Raw genomic sequence first — 21,609 nt, forward strand, 5'->3', positions numbered from 1 at the left:
GTCTATTTGTATGTCTCTAAATGTTTGTATGTCTTTAAATGTTTTGATGAATTGAACAATGTGGACCCTGTTGTAAACAAGTGTAATGCTTAATTGGGTCGTCCACTCACAGTTGACAGTCTTTGTATTGAGTTTGTGCTTAAAATGTACTGTAAATTCTACAAACTGTTAATAAAGATTTCAATCAATCAATCAAAATCCATCCAACATCCAGTTGGCCTCCCGGCCATAGGCTCCCAGTCCCAGCAGATTAGAATGATGTGCTGTCAACATACGCCATCTAGTGGCCACAATGAAAATCCATGATCACATAATGGTAGTCCCTGATCAATGGTAGAATGATCAGGGACAACAGCTAACCAAAGTGCTTTCATTTAGGAATAATAAAGCAGCTTTTGTTTTTACTCGTTGCATTGGAAATAGTACACGTGTCTTATGCAGTAAGACATTTGGCATGATCTTTTCCTCATAAGTAGCCGACCTAAGTATCTGCATTCTGAACATGTGACCTATATACATTATTGTATGCATGAATGGATATTCTTCATGATTCACTGTAAATCTAAGACAATATTATGTCATATTATATATTCTCAATTAGAAAGGTAGTGCAAATGCATTGGTTCCCCAACCAACATGGATGTTAGTCAGATGGGAGGGCTGTGTGCATTTTCAGAGCATGTTTATTTTTAATGAACAATCTATCGATTGTGTTCCAGCTTGGATCATGGGAACCAACATAAAGAACCAAGTATAGTAGTAGTATAGTAGTAATGTTTCAGGTTAACAAAACAATACCTTGACACTTTTTATCATTAAAATCTTATTTTTTTGCCAATTATTTGATGGCCCACTTGCAAATACCCTCAGTGTGCCAATTCATGCCATGTTGAACTTTAGGCTGTAGTGTCCAAAGAGCCACCTTGTTTGTCCTTTCTTCTCCTGTCCATCTTTCTCTCACACTTCGTTTAACTCTGGACAAGAATAATCCACCTCGATCAACAGCAGCAACTTGCCACGACTGTGTCTGTAACCATGGAGCTTATGTTCTTCATCAACTAACTTTATACAATTTTATTTTTGTATGTCTGGGATAATGCTGACGAAGGCCACACAGGCCGCAACGCATTCGTTATCAACTCTTGTCAGAGGTAAATAAATTCATGTGAAAAGGACATACAATGAGTGCTGGCATTTTCTTCATTTCAACCTGCATGTAAGAGCCATTATGACCTGATGTTTTGCTGATTGACAATGTCACTGCAGCTTGGTCAGTGTCGGTGCCAGCCCAGGTATTTAACCAGGCTGCTAATCAGGCACAGGTGTTGCCAGTGGCTAAAAGTTTTCTATTGTGTTCAGGAGGGCTGGTCGCCTGTGTTTGTTACAGTTTCTTTCTTATTATTTTATCTGTATGTTGTATAGGAAAATGGCTGCAGTATATGAAGCAAAGTTAAACTCAACAGACATGTTTTGGAGATCAGTTTGTACTGGCACACGTAAGAACTTCCACCTGGCCGTCGGCAACCAGTAGTGCCATTAAGTATATGACTTTAGGCACTACACTGTATATCCGAGCCTTGCACCGTAAGGATTTTGTTCTAACCTGGAGTGTTGCAGGTTGTCTGCTTCTGCAGTACTTTCTTGCTCAGTATGTCTGGGCTTCCCACAAAAACACACCAATGAGCTCTATGCACCCCATGCCATTTTGGAAAGGACTCCCCTACTTCCTTCACAGGTTTACCGCGGATACTAATGAAGGCTCTGTTCGAAGGCTCTGTTCAACGGCTCTGTTCAAACTCAAACAGAGTCAGGGTGCTGCTATTGTGCGTGTTGGCACACTGGACACATTCTGCTACACCAGTGAGTCTCAAAGTGTCCTTGAGAGTGACTGGGTTCCAAATGACCCTGTACAGCTGTGTAACTCTGAGAGTGTACAAATGGAACCACAAACGGACCCTTACGGGAGTCCATTTGTACACTCTCAGTTATGGGGGTCCTTGACATTCTTTGAGAACCACTAAATGGAACAGAGCCTTAACACCTGTGAAGGAAAGTGTAGGGAAGCGGCCCGGAGGTAGTTAGTTATTCTGTGCGCATACAACTGTACCATGGCAGTAACCTCAGTGATGTCATGTGAACACTGCACGCTGACATGCCGGGCCAAATAATTCATCTATTTCAGTTATGCCTAATAATATCAAAATTGTTTTCAAATAGCAAATCAGTGTTACGTCATTTTTCTTTTAACACAGGTGGAACTCAGCTTTAATACCTGAAAACAAGGTCGTCAACAATAACTCAATATGTTATATCATCCTCAATATGGAAATATGGTACATCATCCCCCGTGCGGGCTGCTTTGCACAAACTCAATAGTCATGTCACTATACCAACCACCATCATTCAGTTAACAACCCCAGCATCCGTATTGTGGGGGAAACCCTGAGAGAACCCCTAGACCCGAGGGATTCCGGTCAACCATATATAGGGTTTAGGTGCCAACCAACGCACCAAATCCAGTTGAGTTCAGTGAAAGGACGGCAGTGAAACAACGGCCATGTTGGTTTATATACAGCACCTAAAAGGTACTTTCAGACGGGCATCGATTAACACAGACGTTGTTGTCGCCTGGATCAACGATCAGGTCTGCTCAAGAGGGGCGCGACAGCCGACAACGCAAGCGTAAAAAAAAAAGCTCAACAGAATCCAGGTCTAGTTAGTCGCGGGCGTGTGCCGTGTGCACGTAAATACGCTGGCGTTGTCGCCCCTCCACTTCTCCGCGCGTACAGTAAAAAAAAGAAAGGCAGTTCTCATTGAAAATGAATGACCAGGTGCGTTAATCACTGCTCATCTGAAAGGTCCATAATACTGGTAATAAATCCAAAACAAAGCATCCCAATTACAAGCACACATGACGAACACAAAGGATTTTGAGGAGAAAAACTAATCTCTCTGGGAATCAAATCCAACAATAGCCCGAAGGTCAAAGCACGGGTCAGATGGATTATAGATCAAGTATCCCTTCAATTGCTGTTCGCACTGGCGGACAGTAACAAAGTACATTTACCTGAGTGCTTGTAAGAAACTCTGAATGCTTTTGAAAAAAATAAACAAAAGTAAATACTCCAGTACTTTAACCGCTGCTATAGAAGACACACTGGCTGCTGTGGAAATCAGTTGTGAAGAATGAGAACCTGAATCCATGTGTCATTGTCCACCACTCTGCACGTCTGTCTGTATGTCTGACTGCTGCCACCTGTTAACCAATAATTCAATCTATCTCCTTCTATTATTCAGAACCAGAAGTAAGCGATCACACGACAGAGCAGGGCCTGTCGATGTGGAAAATAATCACACATCAGGATATTCTTTGACCTAAGTCCTTGATATCGATTGACAATTGTCATATTGTGACGATGAGATATATATATATATATATATATATATATATATATATAAAAAATTGTGAGCTTGAAACCCGGCAATTTCTTTGAAAATAAAGTTAAAGATTGAGATCAGGAAAAGACAACACTTGCCGTATCACGATATTACCAAAATATCCCAAACCTACACGACATCCAGTCTCTCATATACTGTTATCGATATCACATCGACCAGCCCTATAATAGAGTGGGATTATTTGTCGACAACACGTCAATTCAGTTCTGTTACTTTTGTCCTGAAATGACTGAAACATCGCACATTAATCTCTCGGACAGACGCAAGGACCCTCTCTAATCTCTCTAATCCTTAACATGTACTTTTTTTAAAGGACCAACTGGATGCAAGTGCAGAGGCCTGTCTATGAATACTAGCCTGGGCACCATTTCATTTAGGGTATATGATCCTGTCGGGAGCGGATGATATAGTTACATCATGCTTTAGTATTGTTTTGTAGTCGACAGGCAGGAACAACAGACGGCAACTTCCTTTTCCCTCAAACCGATTTTTCTCATTAAAGAGAAGCTTTTATTGAGAGGGCCTGTCGACTACAAAACAATACTTACAACATGACGTAACAATATCATCCGCTCCCGACAGGATCATACAGACTTTTGAAACAGAGACCAGGCTTTCCTCCGAGGTGGTGGAAAGCCTGGTGAGGCGACGTTAATAAATAGTAAATACACATCATGGTGCTCTCTCAATACCAATCGCCCCTTCTTTTTGCGATACAAAACCAGCCTCGCCGTCTCGAACACACTTAAAATACTTCAGTAGGCCGTCATCGCCGAAAACAGTCAATCTACAAGCTCAAAACGCATTGCAAAGTAACGTGCTGTTATATCTTATCATCATATCTTCTACTTCGTCAATTATGTCATGCCCAAAAAGATAGATGCTAAGGCTCTTGTGGTTAAGAGAACTTGCAATATTATCCAGAGAAATTGATTTTGTATGCTCCATTTTCAGAGGACAATGCTCCTTCCAGATGTGTGGATCAGTTATCAGTTATCAGTTCAGTCAGTACATAGTCAGTACAACTACAAAGCCTGACACCAACCAGAGAGAAGCCAGTGTTTTTTGTTGTTGTTGGCTGTAGCCTCATGGCGTTTCACTGTGCCGGTGGGCTTGTGGTGGTGGCACGCAGGATACCTCGCAGCACCTTGTGGTTGTTGAGGGGCTGGTTCTCTTTCGGGGGGTAACAGGGACCTCGCTCCGTCACATACGAGTACGGGAAGCGCAGCACCCACAGGCCATCAGGAGGCAGTATGATTTCACTCTGCTCTGGGTAGAAGATAGGGCAGGGTGGAGGGCCTGGCTGGACCTGGACAACACCACAAAGACAACAACGTACTGTATGTCACAATGAATCACATTAAAGTACCATGTACAGAAGCTTTAGGCTTATGTTCTACAGCGTGGCTTCCCAGAGGCTAGTCATGAGATGGTCTGGTGTGTGTGTCTGGGGGATGGATGTACTTGTACATCAAGCCACCTCACATACAGTAACAGAAATAGGAGATAGGCTCCTGGCTCTATGGGCCACATGGCTCGGGAACTGTAGGCTCCCAAGGCTACTTACTTATTAGTCGCCTAAAGGCATGTTCATAGTCCAGTTTTCGGTGTAGGTGACACCGTTTACGTTAGTAACTAGCGTTAGTAACTAGTGTCAGTAACTAGTGTCCCTCAAAAATCACACCCGTGTGAAGTGAGGGGCGATCTTATCATCGTACATCATCATGCATCATCTCATACTGGCCAATCAGAATGCCTGTTGCCACAAATTTACGTCATATTTGGCGGACATTTGACCTAATTTCTCCTTTCATTGTCGATGGCAAATATGAGTGTGTGGACAAGATGACGCAAGTCTTGTTCCCTTCATTGTCAATGGCATTTAATGTTTGTGTTGCAAACTTTTTGTGGGGACAAAAGCTGTAGCCTATTTAGGAGGGGCTAGCGCTCTTATCATTGTACATAATCATGACGTAAAATAGACACTAAAGGTCTCCACACAGCGGGCGCGAATCGGATGCGAATTCTGATTTGTAGCAGCGTTTCTTCATTGGTTTTCCGAAAAACGCGGCCGGTGTGCAACCACCTTAAGCCTATTTGCTCAGACACTATGACGTAACATTTTGTTTAAGACGAAGTTTGTGGACGGCAACTACATTTCTGAGAGATTTGTTGTGTGAGCGGTGACCATTATTTGTGTGACAATTAATCGTCACATTTGTAACTGTGAGCGCCTCTTCTGTTTAAGAAAGATAGCCAACTTTCAGGTAGATACATCTTTAATGATCTTGTTCTACAGAGCATTCATTGAGTCTGTCATTTAATTTGCTGGTTTTGTAACCTTGGAATTAGACGGAAAAATGCCCTTAACGGGGTTGTTAAGGGGGCTAGCAAAATTGTGGGGGAACATTTTTGTCTGAGTCATATATATGACAAACAGGTGCTTTAAAAAGCATCATTAATTAGAGCAGACAGCTCCCACCCCCTAAACCGGGAATATGTACTACTGCCTTCTGGCCAGTGGTTAAAGACCCCTGTCTTTAAGAATACAAATTAAGTAATAATACAAATTAAGTAATAAGTACAAATTTGCCTCCATCCGGGCCATCAATGGGGGAAGTAAGAGGAGGTAGCTGCCGTGTAGTTTCAAGGGTGGGTGGTGAGGATAGTTACACTTGGTGCACTTTAACAGGTTGAAAAGACCCTCAGCTCTGAACTCGGTAGAATCTGCACCTGGCTCGCTGATAACAAACTATCCTTACACCTGGGAAAAACTGAATCCATCCTCTTCGGATCAAATAGTAAACTCAGCAAGGCAGATGGCTTCTTGGTTAGAGTGGGTGACAATATTATCACACGAAAAGATCAAATTACCTACCTAGGTTCCATCCTGGAGGCTAATCTTTCCGGTGATAAAATGGCCACCAACGTAATCAAAAAAGTCAATCAAAGAACAAGATTCCTCCACAGGATCTCCTCACTGGTCAGCAAAAACACCTTGAAGACCTTAACAGGAGCCCTCGTACAAGGTTTCTTTGACTATGCATCCACCTCTTGGTACCACAGCACCTCAAAGGCCCTTAAAACAAGGCTCCAGACCTCCCAAAACAAACTGGTCAGGCTCCTACTTGGCCTCACCCCCCGAACCCACCTCACCCCTGCCCACTTTGACAGGCTGGGATGGCTTAGGGTCGTCGACAGAGTACAGCATCTTGCAATGGGTCTGGTCCACAAGATTCGATACACCACCAAGATACCCATGTACCTGTCTAAATACTTCCTTAATGTAAACGAAGTCCACACCCACAACACCAGAGGGAGTGCAACAAACCATGTACAACCCAGATTCGGCACAAACAAGGGACTAAATTCTTTTCGCTCCTATGCCACCAAAATGTGGAACGCCCTACCAACAGTCATTAAGACATGTGAATCCCTTGACTCCTTCAAAACCGCTCTCAAAGGGCACCTACGGATGGCTGCAATTCGAAACTGGCCTCTGTAAAATCTGAATCCCCCCCACCCCCCCACCCCATTTCCCTCACTGTATATTGTATATTTTCCCAGTGCTTGTATATTTTCCCTTTTCTGCTTCCCATATGATGAATTCCTGTTCTGTTCTTTAGCTACATAGAAATGTCTATTTGTATGTCTCTAAATGGTTGTATGTCTTTAAATGTTTTGATGAATTGAACAATGTGGACCCTGTTGTAAACAAGTGTAATGCTTAATTGGGTCGTCCACTCACAGTTGACAGTCTTTGTATTGAGTTTGTGCTTAAAATGTACTGTAAATTCTACAAACTGTTAATAAATATTTCAATCAATCAATCAAAACTCTTGCACTTTATATTTAAGGTATCTTGTATCTTGTGATAATGTATACGTATGTCTCTTGTTGTTGTTGTTGTATGTTTACTGTACTGTGTCTTTTAGAGCTTTTATAATCTGCTGTAAAATGAATTGCCCAGCTTGGGACATATAAATAAACTTGACCTTGACCTATACCTGTGGGTTGAGTCAGAGTAATGTCCAGGTGACAGTCTCTATTATACCTGTGGGTTGAGTCAGAGTAATGTCCAGGTGACAGTCTCTATATACCTGTGGGTTGAGCCAGAGTAATGTCCAGGTGACGGTCTACTCTATATACCTGTGGGTTGAGTCAGAGTAATGTCCAGGTGACACAGTCTCTATATACCTGTGGGTTGAGTCAGAGTAATGTCCAGGTGACGGTCTACTCTATATACCTGTGGGTTGAGTCAGAGTAATGTCCAGGTGACAGTCTCTATATACCTGTGGGTTGAGTGTAATGTCCAGGGGAACGTCGGGCACCACGACGAACAGCCGGGTCAGCTGGGCGTAGTGAGGCTTCAGCCCTCGGCCCTGGGCGGGGGAGGGGATGTAGAGAGGCATGTCCGTGTTCAGCACCCTGGTGGCGGGCTCCTTAGGTCCCCCGGGCCCCAGCACCTTAGATAGATAGATATCTTTATTATCCCATTGGGGAACAAAGCAACGGTAAACAAGGGTAAAAAATCTAATCAGGTGTCTATACATAGTCAATGAGCGCGTCAGAAGTGTATCACGCGTCTCGTCATAATAAAGACAAGAACAATAGAGTCCATTGGTCAGTGTAAGAAAGTGTAAGACGTGGGTGAAAAAAACAACACAAGAACCCCCCCTGGAACGTCTTAAGAGGTCAGAGTCATGAAACAACCGTTTAATTCCAGGTTTAGGCTACCTTCACGATCTTGTCCGGCCCGGAGCTGAGGAAGCGCCTGCCCCGGCTGTCCTCGTACTCGAACCCGACGAAGACGCGCGCCACGTCGTCCCTCCGGCGGCTCCTCCTGTCCCCCAGCCCGCCGCCGGCGCTCCCGCGCTTCCCCGCCAGCAGGGCCTTGTTGGGCGCGGGCCACGACGAGGAGGAGGAGCCGCTTCCGTCCAGCGGCTCCCCGGCCGCCAGCCCCCCCAACGCCTCCTCCTCGGAGGAGCGCGAGGAGCGGATCACCAGGTCCCACGGCAGCAGGAAGGACGAGCCGGGGAGGAAGCCGGGCTGCTCCAGGCCGGCGTGGGGGTTGTAGGCCTTGGCGGAGCCCAGCTTCACCAGCGACCAGCTGGAGAACTTGGGCAGCAGGCCCTTGAGGCAGCCCGAGTGCAGCATGCCGGGCAGGTACTCCACCGTGGACGGCTGCCGGTCCACCAGGCTGGGCCTCTTGTGCGGCACCTACCAGCACATTTACATTTTAGTTTCACTCATAGTGTTTTCAGTACAATTTAATTTAGCTTTAGTTGTTTTGGTGTTAAGCCTAGTTTTAGTCGACTGAGTATAAGATTAAACTGTCGACTAAATAGTCGACAGTTTATTTGGTCGACTAAAATGTATTTTGGTGAGCCTTGATGCCGTCGTAATAAAATATTTTACAAATTAGCCGATCTACAAGCTTGTAGATCGACTATTTTCAGCATGCAACCTAGTGTAAAATGACTTGTCTTTTACTTATACTGGAGCTCTTGTCCACTAGTCTCTCCTGGAACATTTTAGTCTGGTTTTTATTTGTTGACGTCAATAGATGTAGTCTTAGTTCTATAGCCTGGCTAATAAGCCAGACTGAATCAGCCGCTACAGTGTGATATTAGTCTGGCTTATTAGCCAGGCTATTAGTTCTAGTCATCGTAGCTTGGTTTTCGTTTAGTTTTCGTCAGTGCAAAACGTTAAGTTGCCGGACATAGCATTAGTCGAAAAATCAACACTGCTGACCTGCTGCGCCTCGCTTCCCACCACTCCGTCTCCGTAGGCGCCGAGGCTGTCCGTGGACTGGCCCAGGCTGAGGGCCAGGCTGAGGCTGGTGCTGTCCCCTGGCGTGTGGCTGTGGGCCATGGCGGTGCCACCGCCGGCAGCAGCAGCAGCAACAACGGCGGCCGTAGAGGCGGAGGAGGAGGAGGAGGAGGAGGGGTCCTTCAGCCGCTCGCCGTCCCCGCCGCCTGGCCCGGAGGAGGACTCCGACGGGGGCTGCGGCGCTGCGTCGTTGCACGCAGCCGGGGCCGGGTCCGGGGTGCTGGGCTGGAACACGGGGAACTGGATCCTCTCCAGCTTCCCGCAGCACTTCTCCTCCAGTATCTATACGAGAGCAGGAGGGGAGAGGAGAGGAAGAAGAGCTTGAACAAGACTTAACACATCCATCTTTTCAAATACAACCGTTCACAGCCATGGCTATGGGTTATAGTGCGCAGTCGCAGATTAGTTCCACTCTTTCGCTATATACGGTAATGTTATGTAAGATCATATATTATATAATCGATTTTTGACATTTGTGAATCGATGAATTATCGTCCATGACGGCATCACGATTATTTGAATGATAACCTTTTGCACCACTAGTGAGTACTACTGACCAGAGTAATCATTGTAACAATGGAATGCGGAAGTGCTCATTCTATCTCAATGGGATAGTTCCAGCCATAGGAGCTATGATTGGAACTATAGCCCATAACTATAGCCCATCGCTTTGCGGCGAGATCAAAGCGTGTCGCTACTCTCCTACTCTACACTCTGCTACTGACCTGGTAGAAGTCTACTCACCTACTCTACACTCAGCTACTGACCTGGTAGAAGTCTCTACTCTCCTACTCTACACTCTGCTACTAACCTGGTAGAAGTCTACTCACCTACTCTACACTCTGCTACTGACCTGGTAGAAGTATCTACTCTCCTACTCTACACTCTGCTACTGACCTGGTAGAAGTCTACTCTCCTACTCTACACTCTGCTACTGACCTGGTAGAAGTCTCTACTCTCCTACTCTACACTCTGCTACTGACCTGGTAGAAGTCTCTACTCTCCTACTCTACACTCTGCTACTGACCTGGTAGAAGTCTACTCTCCTACTCTACACTCTGCTACTGACCTGGTAGAAGTCTCTACTCTCCTACTCTACACTCTGCTACTGACCTGGTAGAAGTCTCTACTCTCCTACTCTACACTCTGCTACTGACCTGGTAGAAGTCTACTCTCCTACTCTACACTCTGCTACTGACCTGGTAGAAGTCTACTCTCCTACTCTACACTCTGCTACTGACCTGGTAGAAGTCTCTACTCTCCTACTCTACACTCTGCTACTGACCTGGTAGAAGTCTCTACTCTCCTACTCTACACTCTGCTACTGACCTGGTAGAAGTCTCTACTCTCCTACTCTACACTCTGCTACTGACCTGGTAGAAGTCTCTACTCTCCTACTCTACACTCTGCTACTGACCTGGTAGAAGTCTCTACTCTCCTACTCTACACTCTGCTACTGACCTGGTAGAAGTCTCTACTCTCCTACTCTACACTCTGCTACTGACCTGGTAGAAGTCTACTCTCCTACTCTACACTCTGCTACTGACCTGGTAGAAGTCTCTACTCTCCTACTCTACACTCTGCTACTGACCTGGTAGAAGTCGTAGTTGGCAGCCTGGATGTCGAAGGGGTCTTCTCGGGGTGCCTGCTTCCTGCCACAGTTGCAGGAGCTGGTGGAGCGCCCCCTGCTGTTGTGATTCAGGATGGGCGGGTTGCGGTCCATCTCTGGCTTCTCGCCTGCATGCGGAGGAGATCATTCGCCCCCACATTAAATGACTTGACACCTTATATTAATTAAGTAATTGTATTGTCTTGTAATGTTCATTGTTGTTTTCTGTATGTTTGTACTGTCATTTGTGTGTAAAAAAGGAAAATAAATACATTGTTAAAAAAAAAGAAAAAAATGACTCGACACCGAATCACATTCAATGCTCATGTTCTGTGTTCACGGCAGACAGGCAGTTTTACAGTACAAAGTAAAGTACAAATGTACAGGCCCTCAGGTTGATATGAACACAAGAGGAGTTGCTCCGTAAAAGTATCAATACTGCAAAATAAAATAAATACAGTACTTGAGTAATTGTACTTAGTTACTTTCCACCACTGCTAATTAACGAATAATAACGCAACAACAACAACGGTTCGCACCTGGCTGCGGCAGCAGGTGGAACTTGTGCACGCAGTGCTGGTCGCTGAGGCTGCGCTCCTCGCACAGCTGGTGGCCGTTGCTCCAGAAGGCGTAGCAGTCCTCGTGCAGCTGCACGGCGTAGCGCTGGAAGGCCACGCCGCGCGCGTGCTGGCTGTAGACGCGCAGCGCCGCCGCCAGCTGGTTCTTGTGCACGGCCGTGGTGTAGTTGTGGGGCAGGTTGGACTGGTAGGCGCTGTGGGCCAGCGGCAGCGCCTTCTGGCACCTGCGACGCGGATTTAAAACAAGAATGACACGCGTATCATTAACTGGCAGGTGAAGCAAGCGCCGTCTCCGTTGTGCATCTGTCGTCGTCCCCCCTTTTTTTTTTTTTTTTCGTTGGTTTCCGAGGTGGTTTTGGTTGGTTCAATCACTGTGTTTTGTCATGCTGTTGTCACACTTCCGCGTTGCGGCCAAGGTTCATTAAATAATGTTAGGAAGCGAAGACCGTACGGTGGACTCCATGTTGCTCCCTGGAAGGAAGGAAACATGCGCAGTTGAGACCAAGGAAGCTGAACGCGGAAGTGTTGGCTGCATATAGCCCATTGCGCATGTTTCTTACCTTCCAGGGAGCAACATGAAGTCCACCGTACGGTCTTCGCTTCCTGTCCTGGTTGCGGCGTTTCGGGGACTTCCATTGGCTTAGGGGCAGCCAATCATTTTTAGGTCGTGAATAGGTCGCAAAAGAAAAAAGATCTATGATAAGGACAGGTTTCACCTGCCAAAAAAACCATTAAGACCTGGAGAACTTCTGCGTGAGAAGGTTATGTTTTCTCAGAGAACTTGGCGTCTGGGTGAGAAGGTTACCTGTTCTCAGAGAACTTGGCGTCTGGGTGAGAAGGTTACCTGTTCTCAGAGAACTTGGCGTCTGGGTGAGAAGGTTACCTGTTCTCAGAGAACTTGGCGTCTGGGTGAGAAGGTTACCTGTTCTCAGAGAACTTGGTGTCTGGGTGAGAAGGTTATGTTTTCTCAGAGAACTTGGCGTCTGGGTGAGAAGGTTACCTGTTCTCAGAGAACTTGGCGTCTGGGTGAGAAGGTTATGTTTTCTCAGAGAACTTGGTGTCTGGGTGAGAAGGTTACCTGTTCTCAGAGAACTTGGCGTCTGGGTGAGAAGGTTATGTTTTCTCAGAGAACTTGGCGTCTGGGTGAGAAGGTTACCTGTTCTCAGAGAACTTGGTGTCTGGGTGAGAAGGTTACCTGTTCTCAGAGAACTTGGCGTCTGGGTGAGAAGGTTACCTGTTCTCAGAGAACTTGGCGTCTGGGTGAGAAGGTTACCTGTTCTCAGAGAACTTGGCGTCTGCGTCCAGGAAGGCCTCCAGGACCTTCAGCTGGCCTTGCACCTTCAGAGCCAGTTCGGATGTCTCCTCCTCCGTGTTGCTGATCATCACCTGGTGGAGCCTGTGGGTGGGTGGGGGGGGGTCACCATCATGGCATTTTACACATATTCATTTCCTTCCTTCTTTTTTTTCTTTTTTGCATTGAACACCAGAATAGAAGCTTTGTAAAAAATTATAATAATAATAAAAAAAATTACAGGGTAACTATGAAAAACGACAAAGAAATTACAATGACCGGTACCATTAAAAACGTAATAATAATGTACTAACTATGTACGCCTGATGGAGGGGAAAGGAACTGGTTGGAATAGCGTGTTCCTTCCATGCGCTACGTCCAACCAGGGAAACTCCCCCCTGTCAGGTGTAAAGGAGCAACTTGGACACTCAGGCATGAAGGAAGCATGAGTTCAAGTCCGTTGCTCTCCCCTTGTCCCCCATATATGGGGACTAGGTTGGTGGAGGGTGTGTAGAGCCCAGGATCACATTAGATGATTGACACAGGGGTGAAAAATGGGTTACAAAACCATGGGATAAAGAATATATATATATATATTTTTTTTTAAAGTACTATGGCCAAAATAGGCCATATGTAATGATTTTATAATTTATAAATTGATTTTCCACATTTCTTTTTAAATGTATGGACATTATTTCATCATTTAAACTATTCTGACTTTAACGCAATATAATTGCAATTTGAGTTAAAAACAAAAATAGCCGCTATGAGCTTGTAGTTCTGATATTTTTCAATAGCTAAAGTTTAAAATAATGGTTAAAGTGGTTCAAGTGTGGAATGCACTTCCCATTGCAGTCAGAACTGCAGCATCACTCCCAATCCTCCGCCGTAGCCTGAAAACCCACCTTTTCAGACTCCATCATGGCCCATAGCACTTACCCTACCCCCTTAGATAGCATTTGATACAGACTTATAGCATGTTATGTAGACAGCACTATAATTGCATTGTATGTAGTCATAGCACGTCATAGTACATAATTATGTATAGCATAGTATAGTTTATATGTATAGTTTCATTATATAGATATACCACTGCTACGTTCTTAGCTTACGCATGTTTCATGATAAATGCTTTTTATGTGATGTATTCCCATGCTTTTTTTGTTCTTGCTTAATGTAAATCGCTCTGGATTAAGAGCGTCTGCTAAATGCCTAAATTGTAAATTGTAAATTAAAAGCTATAATGTAACAGGTCTAAATGGTCTAAATCCTTAGGTCTAAATGGTTTAAAGGTAGTGTAAGTGATTTTCTTTGGTTAAAATAAGTGTCAAAAAGCTCTATATTGTGATAGTACTCATTGCTATAGAGTGTTTGTTCAGTAACAGGAATCTCCATGTCTCTCTCTTTTTATTATAGAAAATGCATTTTCAGAAACTGGGATACCAACCGGGATACCGATTTGATCCAATCAGGATAGAGAACGCAGTCAGGATACAGATTAAACAAGTGGAATTGTGAAGACACAAAATTGGAACTGGAACAACAAATTAAGCTCATAAATAGCTACTCACTCCTGATTGGATTTTGTCACCTACCTGAAAATTCATTTTCTGTTTACTAAAGAGCTGGAGAACAAACACTCTTTAGCAATGATTTACTAGCAGAATATATTTAACCTTTTAACAAAAATCTTTTGTGTTTTAACCATCACTTACCCTACCTTTAATGGGATCATTTGCTATTTGGAGTCACGGTTACGCTAATTGTTCCAACATGCCTGCAATTACCTGTGAGCCACCAGCACCCACTAGCCCCACTAGTTGGGCAGCTCAAAGTGAGTGGGCTGTGGGTTGCCTTACTTTTGAGCCACCAGCGTCCACTAGCCCCACTAGTTGGGCAGCTCAAAGTGAGTGGGCTGTGGGTTGCCTTACTTGTGAGCCACCAGCGTCCACTAGCCCCACTAGTTGGGCAGCTCAAAGTGAGTGGGCTGTGGGTTGCCTTACTTGTGAGCCACCAGCGTCCACTAGCCCCACTAGTTGGGCAGCTCAAAGTGAGTGGGCTGTGGGTTGCCTTACTTGTGAGCCACCAGCGTCCACTAGCCCCACTAGTTGGGCAGCTCAAAGTGAGTGGGCTGTGGGTTGCCTTACTTGTGAGCCACCAGCGTCCACTAGCCCCACTAGTTGGGCAGCTCAAAGTGAGCGGGCTGCATTTTGCCTTACCTGTGAGCCACCAGCGCCCACTAGCCGTAGTTGGGCAGCTCAAAGTGTGCGGGCTGTGGGTTGCCTTACCTGTGAGCCACCAGCGCCCACTAGCCGTAGTTGGGCAGCTCAAAGTGTGCGGGCTGTGGGTTGCCTTACCTGTGAGCCACCAGCGCCCACTTGCCGTAGTTGGGCAGCTCAAAGTGAGCGGGCTGCGGGTTGCGGCCCACGCTGTCGTCGAAGCCCTTCTTGGTCAGAACCAGCTCGATGTGCTGCCACAGGAACTCCCTCAGGCTGCAGTCCACCAGCTGACCGCCGCCCGTCGACGACATGCTGCCGGGGGGGTCCGCGCCGAAATACGGCTGCTTGACCGCCGCAGAGCGCCGCATCTGCTGATACCTAGTGTTGATTTTGACAAGCATTTCTTTAATGACTTTAGTTCTAATGGATCTCTTTTCCACTAGTCACCCCCCAAACATTTTAGTCTAGTCTTTTTCTTTTTTTTTTGCTGACAAAATTGTCAATAGATTTAGTTTTAGTCATCATAGCTTGGATTTTATTTATTTTTAATTTAGTTTGTCAGTGAATAAACGTTACTTCGACGAACATTTTTCGCCATAGTTTTTTAGGTCGACAGAAATCAACACCATACTGATACATACCGCCTGGGCCCGGAGAGCGCGTTGGCCGGCGGCGCATTGGCGTCCTGCTCCCGCAGGGCGCAGTTGGAGCGCAGGTGTCCGATCAACGCGCCCATGGGGTCCTCGTCGGGCCCCGGGATCACGTAGACGAAGGCCTGGTTGGCGGGCACGGTGAACAGGCAGTTGCTGCTCTGGTTGGTGAGGACTCGGCTCTTGCGGAAGATGCGGTAGATCTGGTCCTCCAGCGCGTGCTGGAGGCGCCGCCGTGGCGAGTGCTTCTTGGGCTTGTCGGGGTTAATGGCCCCGGCGGAGGAGTCGCCGTTTCCCCCGGAGACCTTCAGGTAGGTAGGGGCGGGGGGCGATATGGAAAATACATTATATCACAGTATAAGAGACCTTCAGGTAGGTAGGGGGGCGATATGGAAAATACATTATATCACAGTATAAGAGACCTTCAGGTAGGTAGGGGCGGGGGGCGATATGGAAAATACATTATATCACAGCATAAGAGACCTTCAGGTAGGTAGGGGTGGTGGTGGTGCTTTATGGTTATTTTTCCAAGTTACTCAACAGTACAACCACCTACAAGGTAACAAAAACTAAAAGAAGAAGGAGTTAAGAGACCATTTAGACCAGTGGTCCAGGCAGGGACCACCAGTGGTCCTTGAGAGGGTTCCAGGTGGTCCCCAGCTAAATGAGTTGGTAACCAATTTGGACCCTTAAAGATCTTTAACTCTGGACTCGTACGGGTCCATTTGGTTTAATTTTACGCTCTCAAGAGTTACATTATTGTTAAACATCTGCATTACTTAATTTACTATAAGTCTGCACAATTAGAGAATGTAGAACATTTGCCAACGGCATGGAATTGTGTGTCAACGATAACAAAATATTCTTTGGTTTTGGGTCCGAGGCTAGATTTCATAAGAAATGGTGGTCCGTGGATTAAAAGCCGAATAAATAATGGACCTTGATATGAAAAAGTTTGAAAATCACTGATTTAGACCACAATACGTATTGTTTTAGGGCGGCAAATGAAACTGTCGTTCTACAGAAGTATAAATTAAAGTACCACTGTATCACGATATATATACGATATCTCTGAAAAGGCATATCGTGGGGAGACATTGTATCGGCTCGACCATGTTTATCCCATTCTGAACGGGAACCCAAATAGCAGATCTACAAGCTCATAGCGCGCCACCGAGTGGCGCGCTACGAGCTTGTAGGTCTGCTATTTTTGAAAAATCGAAGAACGACTGACATTTTTTTAGAATCTGATCTCAGGTCAGAATGGGTTAATCAGACCAGTGTGTGTCCAGTAGAAAACCTCGTATGAATCTGATCTCAGGTCAGAATGGGTTATCAGGATAATATGCCCCCCTACCTTCAGGGTCCCGTTCATGTGGAACACGAAGAGCAGGCGTGGAGGGCATGGCCTGCAGTTGAGCTTCCACTCCTTGGACACGGGGCAGTCTTTGATGGCGGCGCGCACCAACGGCAGGATCTTCTGCCGCAGGGCGTCCAGGGCCCGGAACAGCCTGTCAAGCAGGATCAGAACAATCACAATCAGCTTTATGGGCTCTATGCAGTACTATGCACACGCCATTTTGGAAATAACTTGGGTTGGGCCCCTTCCCTACTTCCGTCACAGGTGTTACCGCCGATACTAATGAAGGCTCTGTTCCATTCTGGTCAAACAGAGGCAGGGTGGTTCAAGGTTCAAGGTTATCTTTATTCGTCTCCCTTGGGAGAAATTTGTCTTGGAGACAGAGTCACAGCTGCATACGAATAACAGACACGTTCACATACGAAAAGGAAAAACACCATGAAACACACACATACACAAAACAGAGATATTGCACACATTCCCTTGATGATGCAACTAGTCAAAAAAGTGCTTTTGGCAATCCCTGAATCTCTGAGTCAGTAAAGTGCATTCGGGTGCTGCTATTGTGCTTGTTGGCACACTGGAAACACTCTTCTACACCAGTGGCCTTGAGTGGGTTCCAAATGGCCCTGTACGGGTGTGTAAATCTGACAGTGTACAAATGGAACCAAATGGGCCTATGAGGGGCCATTTGGTTCCATTTGTACACGCTCAGAGTTAAAAAGTTTGAGGACCACTGCACACTAAATGGACCAGACAGAGCCTTAATTTGTATCATCGGTAAGGTAACACCTGTGAAGGAAGTAGGAGTTATTCTGTGCATTGTCACATCCACACTTTTACAAGTTAAAAAAGTGGGTGAAATTAGTTGTTGTGCATTGTTCCCATCGTGTTATTTTTCCAGAAAACAAAGAAAGTGAAGGGGGGAGAGAGAGAGAGAGAGAGAGAGAGAGAGAGAGAGAGAGAGAGAGAGAGAGAGAGAGAGAGAGAGAGGAGGTAAGGAAAGAATAAAGGCAGGAAAGAATAATGTTTGAGCACTTTTACCACAAAAAAGTAAATACGCTCAAACTTCCTTCTTTCCTGCCTTGATCTCCTTAAGATTTATGTTATACTTTAGCTATTGAAAAATAGCAGATCTACAAGTTCAGAGCACGGCACCGAGAACTTAGCACGGCACAGATGAACTTGTAGGTCTGCTATTTTAGAAAAATCGTGAAAATGTGCCTCAAATCTTTGAATTTATATTATTACAGAGTTAACATTTTAACTCAAATCTTTTCTTCTGGGGAGGTCCCTGGAACAACATATTTTCAGATGGGGGGGGTGGAGGCATATTACATATAATTTTTGGGGTTGACATGAAATATGGAGCACCACTGATACAGAAACATAAGGTTTTTCAGAAAACTTTTGAAAGGCATTCATCTCTATGAAGAACGGACCGTCTTATTTTGAAAGCGCAGACTAACTTAGAAGAAGAATCCGAGATATTACGATTCCAAAAACTGCATTCATGTTGTTGTGATTAAGCCAGCGAAATTTTCACTTCCGTTATATATATTTTCTTTTCATCGCAGTGTTCCAAGCGCATACAAGCTGTTGCCAGACCTACCAGACAGGCGCGGCCGTTTTCTGCTGTCTGGGCGTGTCTTTTCCGGGTTTTTAAGACAGCTGGTGGATGGAAATTAAGCTCCACCCACGCAGCTGACTGCCGCGGGGGCAAGCGTTTCTGGGAATCTGGCTGTCGCGGCATTCAGCCGCTTGGGTGGAGCTTCTTTTCCATCCACCAGCTGTCTAAAAACCCGGAGAAGACGCTTCCTTTGGCCGCTCTTGTCTGCTCAAGTGTGGAAACGGTGACAGCCCTCCTCTCTACCTGTCATAGGTGACGTCGAAGGTGCAGTTGGGGTGCACCAGCAGCAGCACGTGGCACAGGGAGAACAGGTAGAGCAGCTGGAGGCAGTGCTGCCTGTCGGTGCCCTTCCAGAAGTCCTGCGCGTCGGCGTGCGCCACCCCGGCGCTCAGCGACTCGCACGCGCGCAGCAGCTGCCGGTTGTCGCACACAGAGGTGAGCATCAGGTACAGCACGCGGTTCTCCTGGCTGTAGTACGCCTGGGTGGAGGACGTGGTAGGAACACAAAAAGGATTATCGCTGCTGTGTCGGGGCAGACATCTTTGTGTGTGTTTGTGCTAGCCCCTGTGTGTGTGCGCGTGTGTACTCAATCCCCTGTAGGGATGATTTGATTGCTTGAGCATCCCATAGCGATGATTTGATTTGAGCAATGCACGCATTGAGGATAAACAAAATCACACCTGTGTGAAGTGAGGTGCGCTCTTATCATCGTACATCATCATGACGTCAATGGGAATTTAATGTTTGTGTAGGTTTGTGCACATAGGTGGACAGAAAATTGAGGACGACACAAGTGATTACCCTTGAGGATAAAAAGTCAGGACGCCAATTGTGATTGGCCGGAATGTGCCGAATGCTGATGTATGACGACAAGAGTGCCCCTCACTGCACACGGGTGTGATGTTTTGAAACAAACACCAAACCTTTTTTTATAAGTTAACATGCTAAAGTAACAGTACAGTAAAGAACTTGGGGGTCATTATTGATTCTGAATTGAATATTAATTCACACATTAATCATGTTACCAAGATTGCCTTTTTTCACCAATAGAAATATTGCACGAATCAGAGCCTATTTGTCATTGGACGATGCAAAAACGCTAATCCACGCCTTTGTTTTTTTTTCTCGGCTTGATTACTGCAATGCACTTTTTTCTGCAGAGTGGATACGCATCAGGCGTCTACTGTTAACAATTGTAAAGGTTTTTCTCCAGTGTGGATACGCTGATGTGACTTCAATTTAGATGAACTGTACTGTTGACAGTTGGAAAGGCCTTTCACCAGTGTGGACACGCAGGTGCCTCTGTAGACTACCTAGATGAGTAAAACTTTTGTCACACTGTTTACAGTGGAAAGGCCTTTCACCAGTGTGGATACGCTAGTGTGATTTAAGACTACTTAACACACTGAAACTCTTGTCACACTGTTGACAGTGGTATGGTTTTTCTCCAGTGGTCCGTGGCTCAAATGCCGAATAAATAATAGACCTTGATCCTTGACATGAAAAGCACATGCAGGTACCCACTGCTTTAGTTAAGTTACCGTGCACCAACAAACACAACTCGCCTGGATCAGACTGCCTCCCTCGGGGATCATGTCGTAGTGCTCTGGTCCTCCGAACAGGGGGAACAGGTGCTTGTCGGCCAACGTGTTCAGGAGGGACTCTTTGGGCGGCCCGGGCTGCATGGAGCTCTTCCCGAAGATGCCCAGGACGCAGAGACCCTCGTCCTTGTACAGCGCGTCCTCGATCACCTCCGACTGCAGCAACGAGCCTATGCTCGCAGGAACCGACATGTTTTGGTTTGTCTCTCTCTCTCCAGTGCAGTCAGTCAGTCGTCTAGTCAGACTGTTGTCGACACGAGAGAGACCGAGGCTGCTGGAGACTCGCACGGTTTTCAAATGGTTAGCATTGTTAAAATGTATACAGTATTACAACATCCAGTCGCGAGCTTTAAATAAATGCTTTAATACGTGTTTTCACTAGGCTGTTTTCCGGTACACATTATTTCTACATTGAGAGATAAATCATGAGTTCTGTAGTTTGGTTTCAGTCATTTTACGAGACGCGCAGCCGGACAGTAAATTTCCGGGTCCCTACGACAAAACAGTCCGTGTGGGAACTATGTCCCGCATAACAAACGGCCCATGTAGTGTTTTTCTTTATTTTTTTCTCCTCCTTGCAATCTGAGAGTAACCTGACGCTGCCAGATCCAAGAAGCTTGCTACACACATGTTTCACAGCTTATTGGGCAGCTGATAACCTATACATAAAAACACCTTGAAGACTCTAACAGGAGCCCTTGCATAGATTTCTTCAACTATGCATGCACCTCCTGGTACCACAGCACCTCTAAGGCCCTTAAAACAAGGCTCCAGACTTCCCAAAACAAACTGGTCAGGCTACTACTTGGCCTCACTCCCCGAACCCACCTCACCCCTGCCCACTTTGACAGGCTGGAATGGCTTAGGGTTGACGACAGAGTACAGCATCTTGCAATGGGTCTGATCCACAAGATTTGCTGCAGCACCAAGATACCCATGTTACCATGTACCATGTGCAACCCAGATTCGGGGACTAAATTCATTTAGCTCCTATGACACCAAAATGTGGAACGCCCTACCAACAGTCATTAAGACTTGACTCCTTCAAAACTGCTCTCAAAGGGCCCCGTAAAATCTGAATCTCCCACCCACCCCTTTCCCCCCTCACTGTATATGTTTCTTTTCCCTTTTTACCTCCTCTATCATGATTTCCTGATTTGACTATATAGTTGTGTATATTCGTAAACGTACGTCTCCAAATGTTCTGATGAATTGAAAATGGTGGGCCCTATTGTAAACAAGTGTAGTGCTTTATGGTGTCGTCCACTCACAGTTTTTATATTGAGTTGTACTTGAAATGTACTGTAATTCTGCAAACTGTTTTAAATCAGTCAATCAATCAATCAACCGTCTGTCTCGAAACGACTATTCCTTGCACAG

General features: G+C 45.8%; 1 protein-coding gene across 1 annotated transcript; it reads right to left on the reverse strand.

Annotated features, from left to right (window-relative positions):
• Positions 1 to 3,986: 3,986 nt before the first annotated feature.
• smg8 (SMG8 nonsense mediated mRNA decay factor) lies at positions 3,987 to 20,709 on the reverse strand. The gene is made up of 12 exons (XM_083781543.1): positions 20,194 to 20,709; positions 18,872 to 19,107; positions 16,996 to 17,149; positions 15,630 to 15,943; positions 15,127 to 15,366; positions 12,752 to 12,874; positions 11,440 to 11,702; positions 10,883 to 11,028; positions 9,214 to 9,573; positions 8,197 to 8,679; positions 7,752 to 7,925; positions 3,987 to 4,768 (listed from the first exon to the last, which is right to left on the reverse strand). Exons 1-12 carry the CDS (start codon positions 20,419 to 20,421, stop codon positions 4,556 to 4,558), a joined length of 2,934 nt encoding a protein of 977 aa, XP_083637669.1. The 5' UTR covers positions 20,422 to 20,709; the 3' UTR covers positions 3,987 to 4,555.
• Positions 20,710 to 21,609: the final 900 nt, after the last annotated feature.

The sequence above is a fragment of the Protomyctophum parallelum genome (genome assembly GCF_964188405.1).
Source record: "Protomyctophum parallelum genome assembly, chromosome: 1".
Classification (NCBI taxonomy): Eukaryota; Metazoa; Chordata; class Actinopteri; order Myctophiformes; family Myctophidae; genus Protomyctophum; species Protomyctophum parallelum.